At 57.2% G+C, this 15,961-nt stretch overlaps 4 protein-coding genes across 4 annotated transcripts; 1 reads left to right on the forward strand and 3 right to left on the reverse strand.

Annotated features, from left to right (window-relative positions):
* Positions 1–227: 227 nt before the first annotated feature.
* CGCA056_v006908 (uncharacterized protein) lies at positions 228–2,093 on the reverse strand (the record flags this gene model as incomplete). The annotated part of the gene is made up of 1 exon (XM_037322157.1): positions 228–2,093. The coding sequence occupies one exon, from the start codon at positions 2,091–2,093 to the stop codon at positions 228–230; it is 1,866 nt and encodes a 621-aa protein (XP_037179810.1).
* A 1,279-nt stretch (positions 2,094–3,372) lies between these two features.
* CGCA056_v006909 (uncharacterized protein) lies at positions 3,373–5,193 on the reverse strand (the record flags this gene model as incomplete). The annotated part of the gene is made up of 1 exon (XM_037322158.1): positions 3,373–5,193. One exon carries the CDS (start codon positions 5,191–5,193, stop codon positions 3,373–3,375), a length of 1,821 nt encoding a protein of 606 aa, XP_037179811.1.
* A 4,607-nt stretch (positions 5,194–9,800) lies between these two features.
* fnx2 (Vacuolar membrane amino acid uptake transporter fnx2) lies at positions 9,801–11,561 on the forward strand (the record flags this gene model as incomplete). Its single annotated transcript, XM_037322159.1, has 3 exons — positions 9,801–9,995; positions 10,060–10,160; positions 10,214–11,561. The coding sequence occupies 3 exons, from the start codon at positions 9,801–9,803 to the stop codon at positions 11,559–11,561; spliced, it is 1,644 nt and encodes a 547-aa protein (XP_037179901.1).
* Positions 11,562–13,597: 2,036 nt separating this feature from the next.
* CGCA056_v006911 (YJU2 splicing factor-like protein) lies at positions 13,598–14,253 on the reverse strand (the record flags this gene model as incomplete). The annotated part of the gene is made up of 2 exons (XM_037322160.1): positions 13,598–13,918; positions 13,993–14,253. The coding sequence occupies 2 exons, from the start codon at positions 14,251–14,253 to the stop codon at positions 13,598–13,600; spliced, it is 582 nt and encodes a 193-aa protein (XP_037178914.1).
* Positions 14,254–15,961: the final 1,708 nt, after the last annotated feature.

Consider the following 15,961-nt stretch of genomic DNA (forward strand, 5'->3'; position numbering starts at 1 on the left):
GTTTGTACAGTCAATCGAGATGGCATTGGTATTTGAGGGTGGGATTAGAGTGGGATGGAATATGCCCCTCATGAATCTGGGGTGGGATATGGACAGCATGCACACAGAAAACACGCATTTGGACCGCAATCGAGAACCAAGACTTTGAAATCAATGCTTCGCATATATGCTCGCTGTATAAAGGGGTCATGACAATCTGTGTGACTGCGAAGAGGAGCGGTGCCGGCTCATATCACTCTCCAAACGGCACCAGCCCTCGGGGTATCTCTCTTGCCGCCGTCATCCCCTTGCCTGTTCATCTTCTTGATCCACTCCGTCTCCCTCTGCACAGCAGCGGCCTCAATCTCCTCCATGACGGCCAGCTCGCCGAGCATATCCTTGATCAAGCTCTCGCAACCGTCCAGCATCCTCTTCAGACTGGACGTCTGCGCCACGTCCTCCGCTTCTTCTTCTTCGCCGTCGTACGCCAGCTCCTTCAGCTGCAGATCCCAGCCCTCGAGACGGCGGACGAGGAGGGCGCACTCCTCCTTCCAGCGGGCGTCGAGGCCGCCGCCGAAGCGGACCTCGAGGTTTGCGTCGAGCAGGGCGGCGGGGTCCGACTCGGGGCCGTCTGCCCTCGCGCGCGCGGCTTCGAGGTCGGAGAGGGACGAGGCCCAGCGCTCGAAGGCGCGGACGAGGCGGTTGTGTTTGCCGCCGGGGGAGTCGAGGGACCAGAGGGACGTGAGGAGGGCGTCGAGGCGTTGGATCTTTTCCTCGAGGAGGCCTTTTCTGGGGGTGGCCCAGCGGTGGAGGGCGGCTACGTTGAGGCGTTCTGCGGCGTCGGCTTCGAGGGACACGAGGTCCTTTGAGGAGGAGGCGAGGGCGGCGTGGAGGGAGGCGAGGTGGGACCGGGCGGAGGCGTGCCATTGGGAGGTGGTTGTCGGGAGGTCGCGGTGGAGGAGGTGTAGTTGGAGGAGCTCGGTCTGGAGGCGGGATGTTTCGGCGGAGAGAGCGACGTTTGTGGGGAGTTTGGAGGGGGAGGGGGGCGCGAGGTAGGTTGCTGTGAGGGGCTTCGGGGCGAGGTTCTTTGCGGGGGAGTAGTGCTGTTGGAGGGTTGTGAAGGCGGGTTTGAGGAGGGGTTTGTTCCGTGGGGGGGATCGTGGGGAGCGCGGGGAGGCGGGTTGGGAGGTTTGTTGCTGCTGTTGTTGGCGGACGGGGGGTTTCGGGTGCCGGGGGGAGGTGGGAGTGGTTTGTTGGCGAGTCGGTGGTTTGGAGGGGGGTTTGGTTGAGGCTGTCGAGCCGGCGCGGGTTCGGGTCGAGATGCTCGCGACGGAGGGCTTGTGGGTGAGGTTTGTAGTTGAGGTCATGGCGGTTGAGGTCGTTGAGGTCGAGGAGCCGGAGCCTGGGCGTGGTGGTCTGGCGGGGTCTTGTGCTGCTGCGGAGCCGGGGCGTCTGGCGGCTGCTGTGGAGGAGGCGAGAGAGGTTGTGGAGGTTGACGGGGCGCCGTAGAGGGACGTCGGACGGGGTTTCGGGGCCGTGGACCTGGACGTCGTGGAGGATTGGTTTGGAGGAGGGAGAGTCGTGCTTCCGTTGAGAGTTGCCACGCTCCGCGCGCGGGTGTGGCCTAAGCCTGGGCCCGTGGAGGACGTCGGTGTTGTCCGCTTCTGGGCGAGGCCGCTCGATGTTGTTGGTCGCGTGCTGCCGCCGCTGCTGCCGCTTGTTCCCGGGAGGTTACTCGTCGAAGAGGCGGCGGGGTTGCGGAGCCTGTTCAGGCCTGCGGTCGGCTCGCGGGTTGACGAGGTCCGGGTGGGAGCGTTCGCCGTACGCGATGATGGTGCGGTGGTGGAGGAGGACGAAGCATCTTTGCGGGCGGCGGTCTGGCGTGTGGAGGAACCGCGGGAGAGCAGCGAGGACAGCGCCGAGGGCTTCTTCTTAGGTGCGGCGGCGGCTGCGGTGTCGTTCAGGCTGCCGGAGGAGACGTTGCGGGTGGTCGGGCGCGTCGGGCGCGGGGCGGGGAGGCGGCTTGGAGAGACATTGCGTTGCGGAGCGGTGGAGGAGGAGGAGAGGTCTGTTGGTTTGCGGAGGGAACGGCTGCGGGCCAGAGAGGAGGACATTTTTGTGGCGGTCACATTCGACTGTGACCAGTGGAGGCGTCGGGCTCGGATTCGCGCGCCGGGTGAGGGCGAGAATTGGATTCTGGCATGCGATTTTTCGCGATGAGGCTGGAGGGGAAAACGGGCCGTGGTGTTGATGTTGATCTCAGGGGGCGTGGTGGTGTTGGTGGTACTTGCGGTGTGGGGGTTGCTACGGGGGTGCGGACGACCCACCTCCAGAAGCCGACGTCTGTGGGTGGAGGCCCGGGGGACGGCAGATGGCAGGGCACCTGGGCGGGCGGACGTGTGTTGGTGGGAGAGGTAGTATCGCAGTAACGTGGCTCCGAGAGAGTTGGAGTCTATCGAAAATCAAGCCGCCGGCTTGCATGCGCCCCTGATTAGCTTCCCGACGCTCGGGTTGGGTGGGCTTGCTTTCCTCCCTTTGCATGTTGGGACGTCGAGACTTGGTACCTTGGTAGCAAGTGGCATAAGCCACCCAAACATTACACGTAATTTTCTACACACGATTGGGGGACGTCGAGACGGGGGGGGACGAGGGTAACGGGCTGGCCCGACCGACGCCTTCCTCCGTTCGTCATTCGGGTTCGGAGGGATGGATGCTGGCGCCTATCCGTATGGCACCTTACGATGGGCGCAATTTCCGGCGCATCCGTGGGAAAATCATCCGCAACGCAGGCTTTTTCGAGGGTTGGTGTTCGCGACGCGCAGAGGAGGTACGGCAGGTCTCAGAGCTATTTTCGTCGTGCGACGGACAGGTGCCCCAAGGCAAGGCATGCTCATGCTGCCCTCTTGAGCCTCGTTGAAGTTGCACACATCTCACGCGCGAAAAAGGGAGCTGCAGATACGGTTGTTTCAGAACTTTGATTTCGTTTAAAATTTTGAGCCTCTAAACCAGGGAGAGAGGGCCAACATCGCATGTGCCCAATTCTTTTCGTCTCGTTATCAGGCTTTCCGTCGTATGCCCAGAGCCTGCTTCAAGCAAGTAATAAACCTTGTGTGGTTGAATCTTCCTCCTTTGAACAAAAAAGGCGGGAAGAAAAGAAGAGAAAATGAAAGAAGAGTTGTGGGAGGTGTGGCTTCCCCGCGCTATACACAACACACAACACAAATCATGGGGAGAAAGGGTATCAACCATCCGATCTCTCTGTCTAGTTTTCACAAATGAAGTTTTTTTGGTTTCCTGGGGGTCCATGTAATGCAAACCGTCTTGAACCAAATGCCGTCCAAATTCCCTAGTCCAAGGGGGAGAGGAGAAGTGAATTAATGATGCTGGGATCTCTTAGGCTGCTACCATCTGAGGGTGGTGCTGCTGATGATGGTGATACTGCTGTCCTTCGGAAGGCTGTTGTTGTTGCACAGTCAGGTGCTCTTCGGATGTGGCTGCCTCGTTGCTGTTGTTCGCTCCGTCAGCGTCGCTGCCGCCCTGCGGGTTGCTCTCGAGGTGGGCGAGGAGCTGGCGGAGGTCTCTGCCGTTGCGGTTGAAGACGGTCAGACACGACGCGCACATGCGCACATAGCACCACTGGCACTTGAAGCGGTCCTCGGTGTCGGCCTTGCCGCAGGTCTGGCAGCTGAGGGCGTAGTTGCGGTTGCGGGTGCGGTCGACAGTGCGGTGGCGGGCGTAGCAGTCGAGCATGCTCTCTTTGATAGGGCGGGCGCTGTACACGATGGACGGGCTGGGCGGCTCCGGGGTGGTGATGGGGAAGAAGGACGCGCGCGGGTCGGCGGGCATGTCTTGCTGCTGCTTCATCTCGCGGTACTCGACGGGTTCCTGGCCCGGTCGCTGGTCCCGGCGCATGTCGCCACCCTGCGCAGCATGCTCCCGAGCTGCAGGAAGCCATTGACCCCTCTGCTGCTGTTGGGGTGGCTGCTGCTGCTGCTGATTGGACGAGTTGCGAGCAGGGAACTGGCCCTGTTGCGCCTCCGGGCTGATGGGACTGACGGCGAAGTCTCTGGTGATGGTCGGGGGAGCCTCGCTGTTGGTTGTGGGAGGGTCGACGCGCATCTGCGGGAGGCTTTTGACATTGTGAACATTATGGACGTTGTTGCGGTCCGTCGCTGCCTTGCGCTGGATGGGCTGCTGCGGCTGCTGCTGTTTCTGCTCCGCGGCGGCGGGCTCCGGGGACGAGGCCGGGGAGATGGGCGAAACAACAGTGTCGACGACGGGCGTCTTGACGTCTTCCTTCTCGTAGTCGGGCGTCGGCAGGCGCTGGGAGGGCGAGAGCGCGGTATCGCTGTGTGAGGCTCCGACGTTCGCGCCGTTGGTCTGATTCTGCCCGCGGACGTGCGAGACCTTCTCGCGCAGTCGCGACGCCTCCTGGCCCATTTCTTCTGTCGGTTCTTGCGTGGAGGGCAGGTTCTGGAGATGAATGGGCCGGATATTCCTGCCGGGGAGCCCGGAAGTAGAGCGAGGGGGGAGTTGTTGCTGTTGCTGCTGTTGCTGCTGTTGTTGCTGCGCCGGGGGAGGAGCCGCGGTCGACGATGGTTGCGCGGTGTTTGGTGTAGAAGCAGCAGTCGACCCATGACTTACTGCCAGTTTTAGATCTGGCACCTCTATATTGCGGTCAGATTTTACAGACCTCCTCCTCCAGAGAGGCCTTTGCTGCTGGGACGAGGTGGATGTGAAGCTGGTTGGGCTGTCACCACCGCCAGCCGCTGCCTTTGCCGGAGGAGGGCCCTGCTCGCGGGCATAGGCAGGAGACGGCGGCAGGCCTTTGTTGTGTGTGAGGTTTGGTGCGCCGAGGCGGGAGTAGGAAGCCTCATTGTCGACGGATGACACTGAGGTGGGCGTCAAGACTTTTGACTCTTTTGTTGTACCCTCATGGTCAGAGGGAAACATTGGGGCCGAGTCTCGCTGGGTTGATGGTGACTTGGCCATGAGGGACTCTCCTGAACTCCTCGAGTACGCCGACAGCAGACTTCCGATAGATCCAGTGGGCGAGTGTTCCTCTGGTTGAGGCTTGGGAGGTGCGGCCGTCTTCGTCGCGGCGACTGGGCGGCGGGCTATATGCATCTTGGGGAGCTCTTTCGTCTGAAGGGGAGGTAGAGGCGGAAGAGACTGGTTGAGGGGTTGCGGCGGCGGCAAAGGTTTGTCGGACATGGCGGGCGACTTTGGCGGAGGGGATCGTACTGGGACACGAGGTATCGAGGGAAGTCTCTTTATGACCCTGTCACCGACAGAAGGAGAAGAAGGTTGAACGGGGTCCGGCGGCGGAGGTGGAGGGTTGGGTAAAGCTTTTGAGAAACGAGACCTCCCCTTCCTGGAGGAGGAACGGAGGAAGTCCATATGCATGTTGTACGGGGCTCTTTGGCTATAATTGGGATGATTCCGTTCCCCCTTCCCCTATGCTACCTTGCCTCGCCTCTCTCTAGGCCTCTCTGGCTGTGACTGCGGCGTCGGATTTTGCTCTGCGTCTCCCAGATTCTTACCCAATCGGCTGGGGAGGAGAACCAAGCAGGAGGGGGGAATCAAGGAACCAAATTGACCCAGGCAGGCCGGTGGGACTCGACAACGTGGGACGAAGGAGGGAAGGACGGAAGGCTATTGGAGCGATGGCGGTTCGGAGTTGAGCACGACGTTCAGTGCCGTAACATGGTGATGCTGGAAGGTTACCAGCATCAAGGGTTTTGAAGAGGAGGTGTAAGGTGTAATAGTAAGGAGTACGGAGTAGATGACGAGGATTGCGCGACGAGGACAGCAGCAAGTGCCTGCAGGATATGTGGAGGAGGGGAGATGCTAGAGGAAAAGAAACTCGAACGGCGTTCGCAGTAACAGGAGGTCGATGATTGGAACTTGGGAGTGGGAGTGGGAGAGAGGGGGGCGAGGATGAGAACAATGACACCAGAGGACGCCGGGGGAGGGGGGTGGAGGGGCGTGTGATTCGGGCCTCAAGTAACAAGTTTAATGCTGGCAGCCACGGAGAACCCTGCTTCAAGGATGGGTGGAGGAGGGTCTGGGTCTGAACATTTGACTCTCTTTTTTCTTTTCTTTTTTCTCTCTTCGGTGGTCTCCTTTCCTCGGTTTTCGGACGGTGGATTGACAAGGATGTGATCTGAATGCGCGTAAAAGCTGGGTGTAAATGGATGCTAATGGAAGAGACTAAAGTACCTTTTTACACTATTTCGGACCATTTGCACGTCTGCAACGTGTTGGATGCTGTGGCCGTGTTGGCACTGGAGCTGGTGTTAGCGTGCAGTGCGTGCCTGTCCAGCTCAGCAAGGATGCGGCGGGATTCCCGTCGTCATTGGCTCCGTCAGATTGGAACCGGCCCCTCCCAGGTGCAGACTCAGGTGCAGAGCAAGGCCAGCCTCTTTCTGTCTGCAACCTTGAGACTTTCCCATCGGCAGCCCTGCAATTAACAAAAGAGCTGCACGCCGGAAACTCAGGAACAGGCGCTCCTGGCTCCGGTGCCGAGGCGGGGCTGGGAGGCTGTTCGGGGCTGGTGCAGCGCTGTCCAGTCGGGGTGCCGATACTGACATCAGCCACCCACTGACAGCACCACCGCCCGCCACGCCACATCGTCGTCCATGAACATCAGACAGCACAGCCAGCCGGGCATCGCATCCCACGGACATCCAGCACCTCCAACACCTCATCAAGCCCCGAAGGCTATTCATTCATGCAAGCCATTCCTGAACGCACCATCCCCTCTCGAAGCAGCCAATACGGCGCGCCCTCTTCTGCGCTCCATGATTCAGTTTTCATCTCCAATCTTAATCCTGCGTGCTTCGGCCTCTGTCAACTTCAAGACACTAATAAAAACAGAGAGACACGCTGACTGACAGACATGGATGCAGCAGCAGACGGACAGACAGACAGCAGACAGACTGCCACTGGCAGCCTTTCACTCACCCTCTATCTCTCTACGCACCCCTCCCGTCCGTCAATACTTGGCAGAGACCGGCGGGTGCCAAGTTCCCAGGCTGCTGCCAGCAAGCATTCCCATCTCGATTCTCGATAGGCTGAAACCGCCCGCCGCTAATTAGGAGAAGAGAAAAAAGGGTCTTCCTTGCCGGGCCTGCGTTTAATCACCACGGATCGCATGTCGCAATTGTCAAGAATGCGATTTGTCACGAGTAAACCGTTCGAAATGACCATCTTCAATTTCTCAAGTCCACAATGTGTTCTAGATGACGCCATGCCGCGGCCAGCCAGCTACCACCGCCAGCATCACCAACTCCATCTTCGAGCAAACAATCCGATGCCTGATTTCTCGTCCGAGCATTGAAGTCTGCTGGCCGGCGTTGGATGACAATGGTCGTTTGCAGCCCGCACGCCCACTTTTGGGGGCGCCAGCCATCCGCGTCTCTAGCCCGACGCGCCGCGTAATGGTATTGACAACAACGCCGTATTCGATTCGGTTGCTGTCTGCATTTGCATCAGAGCAAGCTCTATCGGATGACTACCCTGATGCACTACCACAGAATGCGGCCTGGTGGGCACGAGGATGCAGCTCGAACCACCAAACTACCGTTTACTGGTGCGCCCATCAGCCACTGGCCGATTGCAGCCAACATGCGCAAAATGGCCTGGCCCAGCAGCTTTTCCATGTTGGAATGCGGTAACCAAAGAATGGACCGTTGCAGACTTGGACCTCGCCGCGAACCATTGCAGCTGAACACAGAGGCCGCCATCCGGCCTGCGGGACGTGGCAGAAGCCAAAGCCGCCTGATGTCTTGGTTGAGCCGTGCTAGGGTTGGAATCGCTTCATTCGTCGACAATTTGAGCTCTTGCTCTCCTCTTCTGCACTTGCATCTGTCTATCCATCAGCCTAGGGTTCGCCGTCTTCTAGACTCAGATATTAGCTGGTCTGCGCTCGCTCGCCGTCGCCGCGCGCCGTTCCAGCAATTTGAGTCAGCCACGGCGGCGAATAGCGATCTGCGCCAGGGAAGCCAACCAGATTGCTAGACACCGGGAGCCCTACGAATGTCTGGGTCGATGATGAGGGTCGCATCTCACTTCTCGAGCCCCCCGCCAGGCAAATCCCCGTCCGGCATCAGAAAAACGGGGGGGCGGTGCCTTGCCTTGCGGCTCGCTAAGCCCAGCAGCAGACGCCTGCCGAAGCCTGCCCTTCACCCCCTGAGCGAGGAATACGTTTGGAAAGTGAGGTGAAATCCAAGTCTGATGAGCATCGGATCGCCCCTGAGAAACGCACCGGCACCTGGACGGCACGCTCACAGATCAGTCAGCGCCGCAAACCGGGCAAATCAGACGTGTGCCTGGCGACGCTGAGCACGGCAGGGGGCTCGCTGTTTGCATGAACGGGTTTGAGCCATTTGACTTCTCGGTCGTCCAAGTCTCACAAGCATGCCCCGGGCGCATTCTGGTGGATACATCAGACCGAAGGCGCCGTGCTTTCCCTGCGACCTGTGCATTCGCCCACCCCTGAATTCGATGACGACGGAAGGTCGGTTCCCGCCGCCCAGGTACACAAAGTTGGGACGACACGAGAGATGGTAAATGTACTGTCGTTGCACCGATGCCACTGTTCAATGCTGAGAGTTCAGAATAAGGACGGAATATTCTTCATCGCCAGACTGCAGACTTCGCGCGAGTTGCACCGCAGACGAGAAGCAATACCGCGGCAGCGTGCCGTTACGGGGTTTGTCCTACTAGGTCAAGCGGCCGTTTGATGAAAGGGACCAACGCTTCCAACCTTGGCACGCAAAGAAAAGAAAAAAAGACGCAGCCCATTCATCAAACCAACAAAGGCCTTGTTGACAAAGTCTGTCGCGAGGATTCGAATCCCAACGCGCTCGAGGGGTGGCATCGCAGCATGCAGCCCGCGCCTCCGGGCACCCGCATCGCGGAAAATTAATTAACATTGAAATGACTTTTGGACCCCTCGCAAGTGTCGATGGAGCGGCTACGCGACGGTTTGTTTCACACCGGCAGGATTTTTAAGATGAGTTACGATCCGCCCATTCCATCCGTCTCTTTTACCCGCCCCGATGTCAGTCGCCTGCCTTACCCGCTGACCGATCAATTGATTGACGAGGTGATTGATCATTGAATGCTATGGGCTGCGGAGAGATTCCGTCGAAGCCCGCGCCTGGCCGAGCTCTTTGGAGTTTGGGGGCGTCCTAGTGGACACCAAGGTCATTTTTGATCTCCGGCGCCGTTGGACCGTCGCATTCTCCCACTTTTGCTCTGCCGCGGCCCCTCAGTTCACGGTCTTCGTGGTTAGCTTCGTTTGCCGGTTGCCGCGGACAGAGTTTTTGCTATCTGCTTAGTTGTTGTACAGAGTTCTGCAGAAAGTTCTGCAGGCCGCATCAGCGCCATAACTGAGGCTATTGCGGCATCTGATACTCGTACAAGCTTCATCCGATTTTCCCAGTCTCAGCGTGGACGGACCGGGAGAGAGATGAGATGAGGCACCATATCTCGTTGAGCCGCGGTGCCAGCAAGCACGTGTGTTATCGTATGCATGGCGTCATACCCGATAGGGGACGGGCCCCGGCTTATCGCGGGCAAGTCTCCGATGAGCGGCCCCGACGAGGGGAGAGCGATACCGTATGCAGCAGCCGGATTAGCAATCTTTGGTGAGGAGACGACGGGGGGAGGGGAGAGATAGCGGTGCAGAATTGAAAAGAGCGGAGACTGGTGATTGTTGCTTTTGTCGAAAATCAGAGGACGGGGAAAAGAAGAAGAAAAGTAGTCTTCAATTCTTTTTTTCCACCATCACTTGACTTCGGCCCCATCTTACAATGACCGGCTTACCGAACGGCGCCTCCGCCCCGTCGGAGACGTCTCCCCTACTGCGCAGCACCGATCCGGAGCCCGTCAACGGTAACGGCAACGGCGCCATTCAAAGTGGCGGCGCCGGCCGCGCCGACAAGCGGGACGGCAACCCCGAGATGGCCAAAAAGATGCACCTCCTGCTCCCGGCCATCGGCATCGGCGTAGGTCTCACTTCTGCCCCGCAGTCTCCCGCGCGACTCGCATGCTCACCCGGGATATACCCAGATCTACCTCTGCGCCGTGGACCAGCTTCTCACCGTAGCCACATACGCCAAGATAGGCAGTGAACTACACGCCTTGAACAACACGAGCTGGCTGGCGACAGCGTACGTACTTCCCTCACTCTCTCTTAAGGTGTTCATTGTTGACCGCATCCCAGCTACTTCATCACCCTGACCTCCTTCCAGCCCCTCTACGGCAAGCTCTCAGACATATTCGGCCGCAAGGAGTGCCTCCTCTTCGCGTACACCGTCTTCGCCCTCGGCTCGCTGGGCTGCGGCCTTGCGCGGACCTTCACGCAGCTGTGCCTCGCGCGCGCCGTCGCCGGCATCGGCGGCGGCGGCATGAACAGCGTCGTCAGCATCCTCATGTCCGACATCGTGCCCCTGCGCGACCGCGGCGTCTGGCAGGGCTACATCAACATCATCTTCGCCGCCGGCACCTCCACCGGCGCCCCGCTCGGCGGCCTGCTCGCCGACTCCGTCGGCTGGCGCTGGTCCTTCATCGGCCAGGTCCCCCTGTGCGTCGCGGCCTTCGCGGCCGTGTATTTCGTCCTCGACCTGCCGCAGACCAGCCACGACCACTGGCGCGAGAAGGTGCGGCGCATCGATTTCCTCGGGGCCGGTTGTCTGGTCGCCGCCGTCGTGGCGCTGCTGGTCGGGCTCGATGCGGGCTCTAACCGCGGGTGGGCGAACGGCGTAACGCTCGCGGGGCTGGCGGCCGCCCCCGTGCTGTTCGGCGTGTTCGTCTTCGTCGAGATGCGCGTCGCGAGCCACCCGTTCGCGCCGGGGCACATCATCTTCGACCGCAGCCTGTTCGCGGGGTACCTCACCAACTTCTTCGGCGTGGCGGGGCACATTGCGAGCATCTTCTTCCTGCCGCTCTTCTTCCAGGCCGTGCAGGGCGCGTCGGCGACGCAGGCGGGCGCGTTCTTGGTGCCCGCGATGATCTTCTCGGTGGTTGCGTCCGTGGGCAGCGGCGTGATTATGAAGCGGACGGGGCGGTACTACAAGCTGACCGTGGCGGCGTTCGGGCTGATGTGCGCGGCGCTGGTGCCGGTCGTGGCGGCGCTGTGGGTACGGTCGACGGCGGGGGTCGTGGGCGGGATGGCGGTGCTGGCGCTCGGCGGCGGGGCGGGGATCACGACGACGCTGGTGGCGCTGCTGTCAAACGCTGCGGTGGAGGACACGGCGGTGGTGGTGGCGTGTTCGTATCTGTTCAGGAGTTTGGGCAGCAGCATCGGCATCAGCGTGTGTTCGGCGGTGCTGCAGCAGGTGTTGCGGACGCAGCTGAGGGTCAGGCTGAGCGACGGGGAGGAGACGAGGAGGATCGAAGAGAGGGTGAGGGAGAGTCTGGACTATATCCGCGAGCTGGAGCCGGGCGTGCAGGGGGAGGTGAGGGGGAGTTACCAGGTGGCTACGTTGGGGGCCATGGTGCCCATGACGGCGTTCTTGGTGCTTGCTTTTGCGTCGACGTTCTTTATTCGGGAGCGGGCTTTGAGTAAGTGAGGGGTGTATCGGTGGTGGTGGTGGTGGTTGTCGAGACGGGAAGCGGGTGGATATTCATGATGAATGTTCCCTTCGACCACACAGGGCAGCTGCCAGCTGTTGGGCTCTGTTTAAGGCGGGCATAACATCTCCTGGCGCACTTATAAAACATCGACATGACGTCCAAATTCTCGCTTCTCCCGCAAGAAACAATTGATAAAAACATCAACTGCGAAGCTGAACAGCCCTGTGTAGCAGACTCAAGCCAGAATAGATCCCTTTTTTGCCGCATTCAGAAAACCGGAGACGGCAAAATATAAGCGGTATTTACCCGTCGGAATAAGTGCTGGACGGAGACAGTGACAACCAACGGATGTAGGATCGACATGCACTGCGTCAAGACCTCGGGGCCTTCTTGGCTGGGCAGTGAACCAATCCTATCTGGTGTTACCCTCAAGTCCATGACAGCAGAGTCTTGCCCAATTGCACTGGGGCGTGCCTGAAGGAGCTCGCCAGGGACGTTTATATTTGTACCACTTTCAAACGGCAATGAGTTGGCGTCATTATTTCTACAGATACCAAGGTACGCAAGCTGTTAGCCCACTCGTGAGATTTTCATCTATGGACGACCTTGAGAAGGGTTTTGCGCGCGCAGAAGTATGAGACCGTCTGAGTAGTGCACATAAAATTACGGCAGCCAGCTTTTGGAAGCCCACGACCAAATCATTGAGTCATCGACAGTTTTGAAATTTGCGGGATTGGACATCTACACTGGCAGTTCCAAATTGGCAGGAGACCCGGGGCATCTTTTCCGGTATTGGCTCCGCCTGCTTGGAGGGGTCTCCATGAATACGTGCCCTATCAACCCCAAGACAAAGCCAGTGACGAATGAAAGACGCTCTTCCACGTGTAAGAAGTCGCTGTTGCGAGCTCATGGCCTCAGGACATGCATACGTCAAGCATGTATGTGGAAGATAGCTTGGCCTCACCTCTTGCGTGGCAATTGGATTTTTCTTGTTCAGCCACTCCTGAAATCTCCATCTCTACGGTGTTATATAACTGCACGGTGAGGTTCAAGCAACGGTATCAATGCGGCGGTTCTGCCCTCTGAAAGCCATGGATCCTGCCCTGCCCATAATTACCTCTCCTCAGATTCAACACCGCTTCTGAAAATCACAGAAGAATGGTACTATCAGTATTGAATTTCAACGGAGATAGATGACTATGATATGCTTCGCGAAATCCGTTCCCTAAAGACAGCATAAACGCTTAAATTGTACTCTCTTTAATAGTCTCGTCTCTTTCCCGGATCCGCTTTGAATGATTTGGTGGGTATAAGAAAAAGACGCTGTTACTTAAGTGAAACTCATCTCTCCCTTCTAGAGAAAAGAGGCAGAGGGGGAAAGGAGTCCGGCGAGCCGCCAAGGCAGAGTGTCTTTTACTGGCCCCCGATCCGAGGATATAGTGAGGACCCGATCATTCTCGATGGTGAAGAAGCACCGCCAAACTTGAATCAGACATCGCAATATATAGGCGAGTGAATTAATGAGCGAAGCTTCTCCCTTTCTTCGTTTTTCTTCTGAACTATCAACATTCTCATCATCTATCGATTCGCAGATGAGCGGGCACGGAGCATCCTCCTGTAAGTGCCATGACTTCGGATGCATCAAGACTCAAAACGATACATGGGGGCGTCAGTCAGACCAATAGAGAAGAATTATTGTCACTGCAGTCTTTCTATAATCGGTGCTCGACAAGGGAATATTGCATAACGACGAATTCTTGCGATGGATGAAGTGTCGAGGCTGAACGAGATCAGTCAGAGTCAGAGCCGTAGTCCACCAACAAGGGGTTCACGGGCGGCGCTTTTGCTTGCGCTTGCCTCAGCCCCGGCAGCAACTTGATGTGCTTCGAAGGCCGCTTCGTTTTGACGAGGGCGTCAGTGTCGGTATAGCCTACTGTGTGCGTTTCAGTATGATCCGACAGCTCAGCTTCGGTCCTCGCATGCAAAGAGAAAGCGCGCTTTGCGTGCTCTTCATCCTTCTGGTCCTCCACCGTCATACAGCGTTCTTATCCACAGTGATCCCGTCTCGACGAAGCCTTTCCAGTCGGGCGTTTCGAGCGCGGACTTCGTCCAGCGCATCGGCGACAGCCATGTGCGTCTCGGCTGCGAGGGCTTCTTTTTCGAGATCCCCCAACGTGGGATTTTCGGTGTTCTCGCGTTTCTCGTGCTCTCGCTCTAGTCGATCTAGACGCTCATCCGCCGTCTCGTTGGCCACGTCGTCACCTATGCGCCATGGTTCCGTGATACGCTTTGCGCCAGTCTCGCAGACATAGTCGCTTGCTTGAGGAACGGTTCTAAGAGTGATTTCTCGCGACTGATGAGACTGGTTAGCAATCTAGGCCTTGAAATTCAAGTCAGAGGATGGGGGATGGGGGAAGGGGGACTTACACACCGTGTGCAACGAATGAAGAGGCGGTAGATCTGGATGGCACCCAGGTAATTCTCGTCTAGCGTCAGCTTCCGGGCATTGAACTTGCGCCCCTTTCCGATATACTCGCCGCATGAGGTGCATTGCATCGAAAAGGGTGCCGCCCATCGGACTTGTTGAGCCTCCGGTGCAGCTGCCTTCCCCCTGTGTCGTACCGGTAGCAGCTGGCTAGGGTCGAAGGTGGGCGGATAATACTTGGAAACAACTTTGCGTTCTGACATCTTCGGAGCAGATAAGTTTGTGTTGAAGTTGATAGTTGTGAGGGTGATGTTGTGAGGGTGATGTTGTGAGGGTGATGTTGTGAGGGTGATGTTGTGAGGGTGATGTTGTGAGGGTGATGTTGTGAGGGTGATGTTGTGAGCTGTTAGATTGAAGATGGTATCGGGGGGTGCTTGGGAAGAATCCAGTTTCCAGGCGAAGAAGAAGTTGAGGAATAGTTTCTCTGCATACGTACCTGGATATTTCTGCAGTATTCAACATGCTTCTATTCTAAATATGAAGTTATCTGACAAGGTGCTCAGACGGAGACCTGGATAATATAGATACCTTGAGATCCTTCGATGGATACGCCGAAATGGTATCCAACATCTCACATAACATTACCTAGGTCGCGCCTACCTCACATGGTACTCAATGCATGCACTTTCGGAGTTGCCTCGATACTTGCAAAGGTCATATCAAACCTCGGCATACAAAACTTGGATGAGCACTCAGAGGGAGAAAACACGTAGCGTCTGCAGAGCGTCTAGTAGGTCGCGAATTTGAAGTCAATAAAAGCGTCCTCCGAGAGCTTCTCTGTTCTCGATGTAAGACAACCAATTCATTTAGCAGACAGATCTTGCTGTTAGAAGTGAGCTAATCGGAATTTTGCACATCGGAGCACCCCCGTTTTGTCATGGAGGATCCGTTTCAACATCCGAATCTTCTGTTAGTCTTGGTTGTCATAACTCGCAGCATATTGTGAGTATTCAGTGATGTTTTCGATAGAACGGTAAAGTCGAATGAGTAAAAGTTCAGTGGGTGAAAACCGAGTACAATGTGTGTTCGCGCGGCATTTGTAAGGCTACTTACAACGCAAGGAGAATGCTCGTCCTATTTAAGGCTAGATGTGTTATGGATATTTGCAAGACCTAGGTCACAGATGAAATCATCGAATGGCATTAGAACCTTCATGTCTGCGTCGCAGCCCCTCATAGTTACTACTAGGTACCTTAGCTTCGTTCTCAGGCCAGCTCAAGGCTTGTAGACGACGATGTTATGCCGACTACTTAGTATGGTACTCATATCTCCCCGTGTCTCATACCAAGACTGCCACATGAGAGCTGTGCCATTGATGTTAAAGATCGGAACTGATATCTGAGGTCTCGGGCCTATTGTTTCCCTGGTGGCGCGATTTATAGAGACGATAACAGACTGTGGTTCTTGACTCAAAAGCTCGTAACGCCCTCAGAACCCGCCAAAGCAAAGCCTTAAAAATGCCGGTGTCTTTCGGGTGTTTCTCCAAGCGACGATAGATGTAAACCGATGGGTTGCTTGGGGAACATTCTGACAGGAGTACATGGCTTCGTCTGAAACCTCAGAGGTCCCTACCCTGACCACCAGAAAAGTTCGAGATATACGTCTCATTCACGAGGTCAAAACTTGTGCCCAATGAGGATACAGGTGTATAAAGTACCGGCCGTGACTGACGGCGAACGGAGAATGTTCCCATGTTGCATCGCTAAGTTGGCACACTGAATTCCTTGTAGATCCCATGATCATGCGCGAGACGTCTGAATTACCATGGTCAAATTATTTCTGATTGCCTTATAGCATGCAGTGGGTTCGAGGACCCAAGCCAATATATAGTGAGCGCAGTGTCTATCAAACTGGGGCCACTAGCGTTGCCAAAGCCTTCGGATTCTGAGCAAAAGGCGCAAGTGCGGTAGT

The sequence above is a fragment of the Colletotrichum aenigma genome, assembly GCF_013390185.1.
Source record: "Colletotrichum aenigma strain Cg56 chromosome Unknown KSG_Cg56_contig04, whole genome shotgun sequence".
Taxonomy (NCBI): Eukaryota; Fungi; Ascomycota; class Sordariomycetes; order Glomerellales; family Glomerellaceae; genus Colletotrichum; species Colletotrichum aenigma.